Source organism: Rousettus aegyptiacus, unplaced genomic scaffold (assembly GCF_014176215.1).
Source record: "Rousettus aegyptiacus isolate mRouAeg1 unplaced genomic scaffold, mRouAeg1.p scaffold_m13_p_5, whole genome shotgun sequence".
Lineage (NCBI taxonomy): Eukaryota > Metazoa > Chordata > Mammalia > Chiroptera > Pteropodidae > Rousettus > Rousettus aegyptiacus.
The window spans coordinates 45,800,869-45,815,603 of NW_023416308.1; the positions used below are offsets into that span (position 1 = coordinate 45,800,869).

General features: G+C 42.2%; 1 protein-coding gene across 9 annotated transcripts in view; it reads right to left on the reverse strand.

Moving 5' to 3' along the window:
* The window catches only part of DIXDC1 (DIX domain containing 1), a 66,468-nt gene extending 52,164 nt beyond the window's left edge, over positions 1-14,304 (reverse strand). The window contains exons 1-3 of one of the 9 annotated variants that reach the window (XM_016149041.2): positions 14,192-14,304; positions 13,059-13,126; positions 3,670-3,735 (exon numbers count right to left, since the gene is read on the reverse strand). In XM_016149041.2, coding sequence (XP_016004527.2) covers positions 3,670-3,735; positions 13,059-13,115 — 123 coding nt within the window. In that variant the 5' untranslated portion in view covers positions 13,116-13,126; positions 14,192-14,304. Of the gene's footprint in view, positions 1-3,669; positions 3,736-7,758; positions 8,083-13,058; positions 13,151-14,191 lie in introns of those variants that run through there. The other 8 variants (XM_016149040.2, XM_016149037.2, XM_016149047.2 and 5 more) reach the window with 8 other exon arrangements.
* Positions 14,305-14,735: the final 431 nt, after the last annotated feature.

Below are 14,735 nucleotides of genomic sequence, written 5' to 3' on the forward strand. Positions count from 1 at the left end.
ACACTTGGCTGGATCTTTAAAGATGTTTACCAGGTGGAGAAGAGAGATGGTCATCCTAGGGAGAGGCGATTAAAAAATAATAATAATAATAAATAAACAAAGGAAAAGCCGTGAAGGCATATGGTTTCTTGGAGGAACAGCCAGTTAACAAATCAGTGTGTGGGCAGAACCGTCAGGTGAAGAAATAGGTCAGCACAAGACCTACCAGCACTTAGACTTAAGGTTTAAAGACCTTCAGCAGGAAAGCCTGGAGTTTGAAATAGCAGGGTAAAACTGTGAGGCCTGCATCTTAGAAGTTCACTCCAGACACAGCATAGAATATGGGATAAGACAGAGGAGCAACCAAATTTGGAGAAACCAATGAAGAGACCAGGTAGCAATTCAAATGAGAAAAGATGAGAGCCTAAACTAAAGTGTATAGTTAGAAAAGGACAAATTCCAGCAACAAGTCAGAGGTCACTGAGAGGATATTAGCAGTGACAAAAAGAGAGAGTCCAAAAAGACATGCCTGAATGGATAATAATGCTTTAACTGAGATGGTGAACATATGAAGCACAGTATTAGGGAAAAAGAAATAGTTCTGAGGATATTTACTACTGCCAACTGCTGTGTGCTGGTAGACAAAGAACTTGGTGGACCAGTCAAGCAACCAAGCCACAGGGAACTTACAGAATATAGAAAAATTCCTATGAAGATTGTTAACAGTATTTCGCTCATACCATTAACAAACCGGAGGAGAAACAAGACAAGAGCTGTATCTTGTAAAGGTTAAAGTTAAATCTAGCCTTTCTCCGATTCTTTACTCCCCACAGTCAGTAAATTTTCCATCAAAAAATGCACATAAACCCAGCTCTTTGGATGCTCAGGGTCTCATTCTCTGACTTTAAGAAGAGACAACGCTTTTGTCTATGGAGTATTACTCCTCTAATAAACTTTGTCTTTGACTCTGGCTCTCTCTTGAATTTTTTCCTGTGCAAAGCCAAGGACTCTTTCTCAGCGTAGGGCTTAAGTCTCCACTCACTTGGGGCGAAATTTGCCCCATTCAGCTCAGAAGGACATAGTAGACACCCATGAGGACCAATCACATTACTCACACCCCCACATAGAGTTTGTCTTAAAAGAGGCCTCTAGTGCAAGCCTACGCCCTGAGTAGCTCTGCTGTTTGGTTTTAAATTTTACTAGAGCTACTTCTGTAGCAGATGAAATACCATATGCTTTTTGCAAGAGGCTGTTACTCTCTGGGGGTTGAACTAGTAGCTTTTTTTTCCTTTTTTTTTTTTTTTTTTGGCCTCATAATCTTTTCTCAAATTATAACATGTATAAAAGCCAGATATGTAAAACAGAGAAATGAAGGGCTTCTCTGGTTAAGGCCAGGGTGAGGAATTCAGCCCTCCTCCTTAGCCCTCTTCTCTACACCCCTGCAAGCCATTTGAAATAACCTTTTAAGGGCTTCTTGCATCAGCTAGGGGAAAAAAAAAAAAAAAAACCTACACTGAATTTTGTTTACTTCTAGCACTGTCATTTTATAATTCAATTAGTCAGTGAAGAAAAAAACAATAGGTTCAACAAAATGAAAATATCTGAAATATTAAGAAATATATCTTGAACATGCCCCTAGATCTTGCTATTTCCACCAACAGCTGGAGAAGCACCATGGTACCACAATTAGTTTCCAAACAGGCCCACAAGAACGGGGTGGAAGGTAGCTAGCATCTCTTGGGGTGGCTGTCCAGTTCACAATGATTCCCCCTTCTGTATAAACATGCCCCCTCTGCATACACAGGCCCCCGGACTGGGCTAGTATTGTATCACCCCCTCCACTAGCCAGTTGACTAGTCTTACTAGTTGATTGGTCAAGCCCAGCAGATCTCTGGAATTTTTCAATTTCGCACTTAGGAAAGGAATCAGTCCCCTTCCCCTCCCACCTATTTCTCCCAGTCTCTCTTTGACCAAGTTGTAAGATATAAAATTCAGATGCTGCAATGGGCCATGTTGCTCACCTGAGAGAGAAAAGCCATATGTAGTCAAAGTGAATAAAGCCACCCACAGAAAGAACCAGAGACAAGAGGCAAAGAGCAGAGGGAGATATCCTGCCAATGTTTGAGTTCTTGATTTTTCAATGAGATTGCTCCATTCGCACCCTTTCCATGGTTTAGTTTTTCAGCCTTTCTTGGATTCCATGAGTCAGTAGATTCCACTTTCTATCTCTGCTAGTTCAAGTTGGGTTCTGGGCACTTGCAACCAAACTAATAAAAAAGGTAAGACAATCGAACGAGATGACCACACAGAACTAACCTTGGTCCAGAATTAACATTTCTAACTTGTTCCAGGGGAGCTAGAAGGATGCCTGAGTAATCCAGAAGTCTAAAAGACTGAGGGTTTTATGACAAACCTCTGAGTCAGGCCTCAGGGAAAAGAAAAGTAAACACAGCAACAGTCAAAGCTGTCTGAATGGGATTTTGGCTGGACTGCTCTAAAGCTATGAGAGTCGCTGGTGTGGGGAGGCCTTAGTAACTCTATACTCTTCATCAGCTTCCTCCAAGATATTCCAAATAACCATACAATATAAGTTAAAACTTCTCCAGTATAGATAATTCTGTCTACCATCTTCACTTGTGCAGGAAATCTTGATTTTCGAACGCTTTCCTGCAGCCAAATGTAACGTACTTTCTGTTTTTCTTTGGGCCCTGCCCTTCCTTCCAAACAAGTTTGTAAACCCAGCCTCTGCTCTCTATCTCCTCTAAGCCTCAAGGTCAAAGAGAATTCCAACAGGGAACTTGTTTTGTTAGAGTTGCAAAAGCAGTGACCTGGCTTCACCGGGGAAGTCTGTGGGACCTACAATTCCTTGTGTAGAAACAACTGAGAAGTGGGCTTTATGGCTCCCCGCTGGAAAACAAGAAAAGCAAACAAGAAAAGAGGCAAGCCTCCCGTAGTGTGCTGGAGAGAGAGTTCAGGAGACCTGAACTGCCCAAAAGGAAATCAGTTTTACAGTGAAACCAGATACCTGTTAAGAACTTTGAGACCCTTCAGCTGCAGCATATGAGGAGTTGGGGGTGGGGACCTTGTTGAGAGATGGCAGGAGGTTTGGAAACCTTTAGTTATTATTGGCCTAAATTTTGCCAATAAAAGACCATAATATAGTATTTCTTTTCCATTAACTCTTTCAGGGCTTTACTGAATCAGGAAAGACTACTTATTTATTGAACCTGGTAGCTAATTAGGTAAAAATAAAATTCACGAATAAAAATATTAAATTTCTTCTTCCCTGGATGGGCAGGGCTCTTTTATTAGTGTTCATCCCAGCAATCAAAGGATAATACACAAGAAAGTAAAGAGCTAAAGACTTTCTGAAAGATTTCATCTCCTAAAAACAGGGCATGGAGCCCACCCACCCTTAAGGCCTTTGGGACTCGTTCCTTAACCCTTGACCACTGAAGGTTATGTCCACGACCACTGAAATGGGCCTGGTTTGGGTATAACGAATAAGAAAATACATTGAGGGAAGTTTCATTCAGTTTGATTCTTTGGTCCTTATGGCCTAGACAACACGGCCAGTCAGGGCTGATGAAGCATTTCTAGTACTCCCCAGACTCTCTGAACAGCCTGGGGGAGTGGCACCTGGCAAACAGTGTCCTATCACTCCACACGCCTGGCCAGCCCATCACTCACCATGAGGAACATAACACTGCTCGATAGCTTGCTGCAAGGGAACATCTGTTTAGCTGGCATTGACTCCTATGGGAAAAAAGCCAATAAACTTGGGTGAGGAGAAATTGGTCAGGATAGAAAAAAGAAGGTTGGGGAGTGTGTTGCTTTGTTACATTAAAGACTGAACTGGCCTTAAATTTCTACAGCAAAGCATAGAGGAATTCAGTGTGGAAATGTCTGAAAGCCTCTGCTTGGCCCCATGTTGCAAATCCTACTCCACGAAAGGCAGGAGGCACTTAGGAGAGATGTTCGCTGCAGCTGCTCCTCATGCCAACCCTCTTCCTCACTCAGTCTACCCCCTTATGGGGATGATACCAGACAAAGGCTCTTCCTGTATTTCTCAGGGACTGCCAAGCAGATGATCTCCACGTGGGGCTTAAATTTCTACTTTTCTACATGGAGAAAAACTGGTAGGGAATGCCTTCCAGGTCATATATTTAAAATGGTAAGGCTAAGACAGATGATTTCCTGTTGACCAACATTCTAACAAATCATTCCCACAACTTTCAGTTCCTCGGGCTATTCATGCTGCAGCCAGGCACAGGTTCGCTCTGCCTGACAGGCAGGATTTCTACATGACCACAATTTTCCCAGGTTTGATATTCTAAACATTTACTTTATTTTCATTGACCTGTGAGCTCCACTAGGGCATAGATTCTATGTTATTTGACTGCTATTTCCAGAGTCTGGCACAATGCCTCATAAACATAGTAATTCGGTGAACATCTGCTAAATTGAGTGCCTATATGCATGTTTACCAGACTAGCAGGAAAAAAAAGCCTGGTCTCAGTGAGCAGGTAGGTAGGTAAATATTTGGTACTTTTCATGATATCGTTAAGTAGAAGATATCTCTATGATCTTCCACAAACACTACCTCTTCTATGGCACTTATCACATTAAGCATTCTATCATGTTTTTTCTGTATACCTATAAATCTCTCCCTATAAATTCCTCGGAAGCAGGAACCAGGTGTCATTCAATTATTTTATCCATCCCTTCACCCGATAAATGAACTAAATGAGTGAATGAATGCTTATTAGCCAAACCATATTATAATCTTAGGTCTATCAAAACCTTCCAACATAACCACCAAAGTATATTTTTCAAAGTCCAGCCCCCAGAAAAACACTTGCAGAAGTTATGTTGGCTCATTAACCAAAGACAATGTTCATAAGACAACATCAAAACCAAGTGGCAGAGAACAAATAAATAGCTTGAGGCAGAATGGGAAAATGGGAAAATGAGAACTATAAAAAGCCCAGCCACACCCAGAAAGAACATAGGAGACAGGGGACGACTGCCAGGGTGGGCTACAGAATGTGGCAGTAGCCAAAACTTATGGATAATTCACAATGCAGATTAACCATGTCAATAAAACGGACTGCACTGACAGCAGTGATACAGATCAATTCTGTGAGTAATTTTTCAGGTGTGTTGAGATTCAGGGAACGTGGTAGAAGAAAATTCTGCGTGCAGTTATGCATAGTGGCATATGGTTGAGAACAGAGGCCAACAGTGGGTAGAGGAAAGCCTTGAATCAGAGGGCAGGATTTCTCTATGTTGCAGGGTTCCCTAATAATTAACCAATTAGAGTCATAGCTTCATTTCCTATGGCAGTATTCTTTGCTATAGAGAATGAGGTCACAGCCTTTAACCACAAAGACCTTAAGGCATCTGGGTGATGAAGAATAGCTTCAGATATGCTTGGATCATTCCCCAGAGATGACTGGATATATGTCTGGTATTCTTAGCCTCAGTAGAGTTTCTCAGAGGAACTGGAGTATATTCTGACTCTGGCTTTTAAGTCCCTGTCTACTTCCTTATCATATGACTCTAACAGAAGAGACTGAATATTACTGGATCTATTAAGCAACCCTAAAGGCTAAACTAGGTCAATCAGCGACCCACCAACTCTGAAATAACTAATCATAGCATTATTTAGTAACACTAAATGTGATACAGTATGTGGAAAGAAATATTTATTACATATGTGAAATAATTATTTAAACTGTAAGAAATATTTATTACATATGTGAAATAATTATTTAAACTGTAAGGAACCCAATAGATATTACTATTAGTATTATTTAGACGATGTCAGTTTCTCAGAGAAACCAAAAGTACTTATTGACTATCAGAGTTCAAATCTACTAATAGAAGAAAATAGATCATATATTAGCCCGTAGAAGGATAGAGGGAAGTTTACAGTATGGGTAGAAAAATCAAATGTCAGAAAGAAAAAAGAGGCATTACTGTATGATTTTAGAGATGAATGAAAATAAAGCTGTGTGTCTGTTGTTTTTATGAAGACTCCATTACCACTACAAAAAGAAAATTCTTCCACTTTCCCCTTCCTTTATGTTTTACGAGAACTAGAGGTCAGGGGATATTTATGAACACACTAAAACATGAAAAAGACAGCCAAGCCTCTTGGCTCTTCAGTTGAAAGGTTTGGAAGTGAAAAATGAGCAGAAGGCGAAGACTAGGACTGACTCTGTGCTGGTTTTCTCCTCCTGTTGAGACAGTGGGACCTGATACCTGGGGACAGAGTTTTAAAAAGGGGAGGCCAGAAGAGGACCTCAGGACCTTTTGCCACAATTCGGTGGATGAGTCAGACCTGCGCAGCTTGAGACCAGGGGAGGCCCAAAGGCAGAGATGGAGAAAAGAGAACCCAGGACTACTAGAAGCATTTAAAGAGGTGGCTTCCTGGCTCGTCTGTGTTTCAGCTCTCAGACCATAACCATCTGTTAACAATCTCCTTACATGTGTTCCAAAAGAACCCCATGCAAAGACAAGGAGCCCTGCAGCGGAGGCAGGATGCAAGCTCTGCCTTTCTGTGAAGGTTGTGACACCCTTCCGCCAAAGGAAAATTCTGACTCAGTCAGTTAGGTTGGGACAGCATCTCTGCAGTTTTCCTCCCTGTGACAGGAACAAGGCTGGGTACATGGGCCAGGGCTTGGGGAGGTTCTGGGACAGGTCAGGCTGCAGAGCTTCTTAATTAGAAACAAGAATTAAGGAAGGAGCTTGTAGTGCTGCTGTAGAAAGAAAATCATACACAAATTCATAAGAATGGTTACCCGTGGAGAAAAGGCCAGGACCAAGGCACTCAGTCTTGCCCATAATGTTTGTATTTAAGAAAAGAATGTATTCACATGTTCACTGTTTAATTAAAAACTGATTTAAAGAAAAAATCTTAAATTTAAGAAAAAGATGAAGGGAGAAGAGAAGAGGTGGAAAGAAAAGGAAAAAGGAAGAAAGACACAGCTAACAGTCGAAGTCTCCTTGTAGGGGGTCTTCCTGGATGCTGGAATAAGGAAACCCCAAGGGTGGGGCTCAGAAGCAAAGAAATACATATGGAGCAAATTTCAAGGGGGAAGTGTTACAAGAGAAAAAAATGGAATAAATAATTTTGAGAGAAAACAGTAAAGAGAAAAACACCCTAGCCAGCCCTCGCCAATACTGTCTGTCAGACTGGGGCCCCAGTCCCCCACTCTCACATAGAAGGGAGCAAATATTGGCTCCCCTGAAATGGGTCCAGAAACCCAAGACCCTTCTCTCCTCTCAAGTCCTCTCTACCAACCATGCGCTTGGTTGCGGAGAAATATTTTGCCGTGGATTTAGAAAAAGATACTCCCTGCCCTCTCTCAAACTTTCTACCAATGCAATGCCACCCTACCCCTCCCTCGGCTCAAAGAGAATGCGCACTTAAGCCACATATTCAGGGGAATTCCTTAGAGGTAATCCCTGGGTAGGGTGAAGACCACCTCTTCGGGTAAGGAGATGACCTCTAAATTTGTGGCCCTGTCTTCTGGGTTCAGATGAGCTACCAGGGATGATCATTGCCCAGCTTAGCTGAAGGCAGGCAGCCCTTTTGATTTCTCCTTGTTCACTGGTCTCAACCGCACCATACCCACCACCTTATAACCCCCTTAGGGACCTGCAGCGAATTTTCTGGAGTCCTCGTGAAGATGGGGGCGGAGGACAACCCTTTCCTGAAATTAGGCGGGAGGTGCTGGGGGAGGGGAGCTAGGGAGTGGGAGGGGCAGTTACCTCATTGAAGCCCTCCTGCAGGACGTCCAGTAAGTTCCCCCGGGTGAGGCAAGCTAGCATTGTTCCTGCCAGGGGTTCCCCGGGCGGGGTCTCCAGGCCAGGCGGTCGTCGCCTCCTCCTCCCTCTGCACACAAAGACTCTTCGCTTAGCTCATTGGGATCTCTTCGGAGTCCCGCATGCCACTTACTGGAAACCCAGACCCGAGCCAAACTAGCGGCATCCACTGGGCATGCTCACACGGGGGCCTCTGCAGGAGGAGCCGGGGTGCTGTCGTGGTTCCTATAGAAACAGCTGGGCGCGCACCGGCTGGAGGGCGCTGGCTGGCAGCCAGGCCCCGCCAGCAGGAGGGAGAGCACCGCTGGCGCGCGGGCGGGCTGGGGCGTGTGTGTGTGTGTGTGCGTGCGCGCGTGCGCGCGCACACACATACACGGGAGTGCCGGTACGCTTGCACACGCGCGCGCGCGCACACACACACACACACACACGAGATCTGCTGATTTAAGGCCGCAAGCACCCCACCACATGGTGGGTGGGAAGGACAGTGAATCACAGGATTTTTTTCCCCAAACTAGCTGAAAACAGCAAGCTTTTTCCACAGGGAGCCTGGACAGTGAGGTTAGGCTAAAGGACGAGAAGCAGAGGGAGAGAAACAAAAAGAGAAACAGAAGAACCATCCAGGAGAGAAAAAAGAGAATAGAAAGAAAAATTTAGTTGTTGATCGTATTAGGATATACTTAATAGAAATAGAGCTAATCACACAGGATAACAAAAGCATCAAGGGTAAACCAAGGATAACCAGGGTTTTAACAAAAATCCTTCTTTTTCTTTTTAAAATAACTGCTAAAATGTAAAACGCATTTTTAATGAGTTTTAATTACATGGGTTTTAATTAAAATTACCACCAAAATGTTCCGGTGCTTGTGAGAGAGTTAAGTAAAGCTTGCTCAAGTGAAACTGAGAGCTATTCCCCTCTGTTTCTAGTTATTCAAGTCACAGCTCTGATTATTTATTTTTAAAAACACTAGTCATTTGTACTCTCAGTGCACATTCTTTTTCTATAGGAAAACTGGAAACAGAAAGAACATCCGAATGTATTATGTTACATCTCATGATCCCAGATGGAGGGGAAGGGTTTACAGAGTGTTAAGGCTCAGAGAAGGGCAAGGCCTTATCCAGGGACAGGACTGGTCGTTGACACAGGCAACTTGAAGATCTAAGACTCTACACATAATTTTGCAGAAGGCTCAGATTCCTTCCCAAAATCCCCATTAGTACCTTAACAAGAAAAGTCAGTAATGGCTCTTATTCAACTTAATGACCTCCCCCTAAGGTCACTAGAGAAAATTTTTTTACCCAGAGCTGCCAGAACTAACAACATCTGGTCTGAATGTCTAAAGCTGCTAAATACAAAGATGCTTCTGAGAAGGGACACACTTTCCTGACCACAGCAAGCAGGAAGCAGAAAGCCAGCGGAGGTGTTAAGTGGCTGCTGCTGGTTGAATGCTATGGGTTCTATTCTGGATAAGGCTAGGGAGAAGCCATGATGACAAATCAAACTGAACCTAAGCAGCCCACAAGTCAGAAGACCACTGTCCTTCATGATCTATCTGGGGAATTCAGTTGTCAAGAACTCTCACCACAACCACAGTTCATGGTGTAATACCCTCAGGTGAGTCACTAAACTATGTTAATGCAACAAGGCCCTTTTTGAAGAGAGGTTATACTTCCAAAAAACATAACACTGCATGCAATGCATATATATGCATAGTTACACCAAACCAAAACTCCCAGTTGATGGATCATTGGAGAGAAGATTCTTATTGGTTGACAGCCCATCATGCTTTGGACACAGCAGAAAATATTGAAACATCAGAGGGAGCTCCTACTAACAGTTATCTATGCCAAGAGGTCACTGTTTCTCAAACAAGTCACATATCAAAGTAGGACCTGTGAGCTCAGTGTTCCTAGGAAAAGACTCATTAAATCACTGAATTTTTAAGCTCCAAAGAAAAGAACTCATTTGGCTCAACTCCCTCATTTCACAGATAAAGAAACTAAGGCTAGAAGAGGTACTTATCGTCAGTCAGCTAGTCTATGGGAGCTACTATCTGAACCAAAGACCTCTGATGCCCAACACTGTGCTATTTGCCCTACATCTCATAACATGCTGAAGAAGTTAGAGAGCATCGTGGTGAATTGATGAAAGATTTATTATAGGGCATATAGTCCAAGATTGCACTATTCCCTGAAGTCTATCATTATACCAACCACATATTCTACAATAGTGATATCCAGTAGAACTTTCTGTGATGGTGAAAATGTTCTATATCTGTGCTGTCCAGTACAGTGGCCACTAGCCCCGTGTGGCAATTAAGCACTTAAAATGAGAACTAAAATTTAAATGGCATTTAATTTTAATTCATTTAAATTTAGATAGTATAATTTCAAGATATTCTGTTCTATTGCCCCCAAATAACTATTGAAGTCTTTCAAAAATTTTCATATAAGCATGTCTCTCACACTTGGAAAAACACAGAATTTCTGTTGGACTGTATAATCTCAATTTTTTTTTTTCTGAGAAGGTAAGATCATCATATTTATTGTGGTCTGCCTTCAAAGGTAGCCTGGGCGAAGAACTGAGCTTTTGCTCTAAGCAGTTTTAACATTTACTATTCCTTCCATCCTCCCCATTCCAACACATTGTGATATCAATATGAGAGCTGGGAGAATAAATGGGTTAGCTAAGAGAACTAGGAATAACTAGGACAATGATCTGCATCCTATAATGCCCGTAATATGGGAAAACAGCAAGCCAGTCTGGGTAGCTGGAACCACTCCCACTACTGCAGGCCTGTCACTTACTCTGCCTGAGAGAAGAGGCAAAGGGTCCAAGCAAGCTGCTATCTGCATATTGCTGCCATGCTCCTGTTTTCTGAAATTATACCAGGCTTCCTCAGTCCTGCATTATTTTATCAATGATGGCAGACACCTCCCTTATCAACTAAAACTAAAAGCTAGCTACCCAAATATCTATATACAACTGTAACAATAGCAAAATTGAGCTTTTAGTATGTGCCAAGCCCTGTACTAAGCACTTAGATACATTAGCTCATTTGATGGTCACAATTACCATAAAAAGTATATTTTTTTATTGTCTCCATTTTATATAGGAAAGAGAGGTTTGGAGGATAAGGAATTTGCTCAGATCCTATAGCTACTAAATGGTGGAGCCAAAGTCTAAGTTCTAAATCATTATATGATACTTTAATATAATTCTTACAATATAGAAGGTGCTCAGTAAATGTTTTTAGTTAAATGAATGAATGAATAAATGAACGAGCCAGTGGAGGAAACCTTAGCAAACTCATGCATCACTTCTATTAATACAGATAATATCTTAGCCTATATAAGACTTTGAACTGTAATTTGGTGAAAATATTGACTGTGACTTCTCCCTGTGTAGAAGAAGTGTGAAATTCACACCAATGCAAAATTTAATAGATCTATTATGACCAATCATTAAGACTATGGCAATTTGAATAAATAAATATTAAAATTGTCAATGGCAATATTTTAAATGACTCTGAAATAATTTCTTAATCTTTCTTTTGTTTTCTCACATTAACAAGTTCCTTAGCAGTAACATTTGTTTAGAATTTGTATTGCATTTATCTTCAGAGACATCATCATAAATATATACAAAAGGGCTCACATCTACTGGCAAAGGTCCCTAACGTGTCCTGGTTCTTAAACAGTTCTCTTTGTCCCCAGCTTTTCTGCCAGTCCTTGCCCCTTAATCTTAGATAATCTTGCTGCTCAACTGCTCAAATGTCTTCAAAAACTCCCTCTTCCTAGCATATCAGATATGGATTCTTCATGCTCAACTCTTAAAGCCTTCTCCCAAAGCACGTAGGCCCAAGGTAGCAAGCTCCATAATGTCTCAATGATTTACAAGGCTCATTTTCACCTCCATGCCTTCACAATTGTCCCTCTGCCTAGAATGTCCCACATAAATTCACACACACAAGAAACAAGACCGAAAGAAAGAATAGTAAAAGGATGACTAGTAAAACTGAGAATCCGATATTAATTACATAGAAACAGAGTGTACAGAGTGAGTGTGACAGACTGAGTGGGTAGAAAAAGGAAAAAAGAAACAGAATTGTGAGAGACTAGAGTAGGATGTCACCAAAGCAATTACCAGACGCTAGTGCTTAATGTAAACTGTATCAGAGCAGATATGCAAATATATCCAACATGAATTTTTTAAATTCACATTTCAGTTTTCTGCCTGCTATCTTGCAGGTAAACATTAAATTAAGACTAGCGACATCTGGTGGATATTTAGGAAGTGATCCAAGAGTTTCTCTACTATAAAAACACTGTAAATGCCCCTAAGCCTATGTACTGCCATTCATGTATTAGAGTTCCACATTACTAATTACACTATCATGAAATAATCTTTCTGCAGGACCCAGGGTCTCATTGCAAGAGGTAGCCATATTTCTACTAAAGACCTTTCTATTTCCCAACTAATGTCCCTCTGCCTTCTCACGGATGTATATAATATCTGACATATCAATTTTTCTTTTGAAAGGTAACTTATTACTTAAAATGTTCACATCCTTTGACCTAGAGATTCCACTTCTGGGACTTTACCCCTAAGAAAAAATGTCTTAAATGAGGAAACCAATTAGTTATTTACAATGGGGAAAGTGAAACCTAAAAGTCCTACAACAGAGGAAAGGTCAAGAAAATTACAGACATTATACTGTTTCCCAAACATTTGCACTCATATGAAAACAAACATTTTAATAATTTTGTATCAACAAGCAGTAGTTAAAAAAGCAAAAGTCAAAAAGTATGTGCATATGACCTCAAATATGTAAGGAACATAAATAGAAAAAGGCTAGAAGAAAACATTCTAAAATATTAATAGTGATTGCTTCTGGATGGGAGGATTATGTTTTTTTAAGTTATGGTTAGCAATATTTCTTAAATGCTCTATAATTAAAATGCATTGTTTCTATAAAAACATTTAAATCTTTTTTAAAAATGCATATTTCCTGACTAATTTGCTAGAATTTTTCAACTTCTGCCTAGTTTTGTTAACTCTTGATAAAGGTAATCAATCTAGTGAGCTAGAGTTTCCAGAAGAAGGGGAGACAAAAAAAGAAAACAAATATATTACAATTCCGTTCCATGATCTGAGTCCTGATGGAGAAATCCCCAGTTGTAAAATTGTATTGAAAATCTGTTAATGTCATCACACTCCTCTAAACATTACACCAGAAACTTACAGAGGGCTCTGTTGGCAGCAGGGAGTTACAGAGTCTCATAACCACTTGGGTCCCCATCTTCGGAGTCCCTAGAAGAGTCAGATCAGGGCTACCTTGAATATAGGGGAAAAAAAGAAATATGCGAAAATACAGGGCAGGAAAAAAATTCCAAAAGCTAAACCAGTCTAGTTGGGTCAGGCCCCTGCCTCAAACCTACCTACTTAATTCATTACAAGTATCAGATATAGGATGCTAGTTAGCAGGAACTCCAGCCCAAGATATTATAATCACAACAGGGTAATGCTTTTTTATCATTAGTCAAGCAAGGATGCAGCTTTCCCTTCTCTCTACATTTATCAGTCTAAGACCATAGGAAGTATTCTGAAGTCAGGAGAAATAATGGGGCCTCTGCTTCTGGCATTCACTTCCCTTCATCCTCAGAAATTCAGTTTTAACCTAGCAAAGCAGCATTTATTCTAAGGCAGAAATTTTTATAGAGCACTTTAAGTTTACATAGTGCTATCACCTCCATCATCTATTTGACTGTCATAGTAAATAACCCTTGGAAATAGAGTTCCTTTTATTACCCCCAGCTAATAGGAAATAATCTAGGGAGTTGCTCTGCCAATCGGTGATGGAGGCAGTTTTCCAGTCATCTCTTCTGAATCTACTCGACTAGGTCTGTGCCAGAAAACAGGCCAGGAAAATAGTGATAATGATGATGATGCTAATGGCAGCCAACATTTGACTGCATACTATGTACTGTTCCAAGTGCTTAAAATTCTCACACTCTATGAAGTTGATACTGTTACCTATTTTTTTTGTTTGTTTCGCGATTCCATTTTCAATACTTTATCCATCTTAAGAAATCATCACTTTCAAGGACAAACCGAGGAGCAGCGAGCGGTTTGGGGGGGAGGACAGTGTCCAGCTTGAGAAAGGAAATGACCCACCCACTCACCTCCAAGTTCTGAAAGTCTGAATCAGGAATCGCACACTAAGAACCCGTAAGACCAAAGCGGGTTGGGAATTTGAAACTTCCGCTTCTTTCTTCCCACCCCACCCTCGACCCTCCGCGTATCCCCAGTTCTGATCTGGACGCTCAAGTGGTAATAAAAATACTTCCCGGTTAATCATCGCCTTTCAGCACTTACCTCATAAGTCATCGGTGGGTCTGGTTCAGCATCTCTGTCCCCAGCCCTTCTGAGCAGGACCTCCTCCTGCTACGGCGTCGCTGCTGCGCTCCCGCTGCCATGGTGACGCGAAGGTTGGCCAGGGCCCGACCCGCCTCCAGCCTGCTGCAGCCAGTCGCCGACAACCCGGCCCCCAGCCAGTTCGGACCCCGCCTTCTGCCGACCCAGACCCCGCCCCATGCCAGTCAGGGCCCGCCTCCTAACGGCTCAGACCACAACCCTCGCCGGCCTTGACCCCGCCCCCCGCCTGTCCTGACAGCCTCTTGCTGGCCGGAGCGCGCGTCCGGTCCCCTGGCAGCCTTGACCCCGCCTCCTGACTGCCAGGACCCTGTCCCCAGCCTGTACGGAGGCGCCTCCTACTGGCCTGGACCCCGCCCAGGGAGCTCCGGCTTCTGCAGATGGGAATTCGCCTCCAGTCCGTCCAAAATACATCCCACCTCCTCCCCAGGCAAAACTTGCCTAGTGAGGCGGGAAGGTCTGTCTCTTCTTGCTTAACTTGCAAACC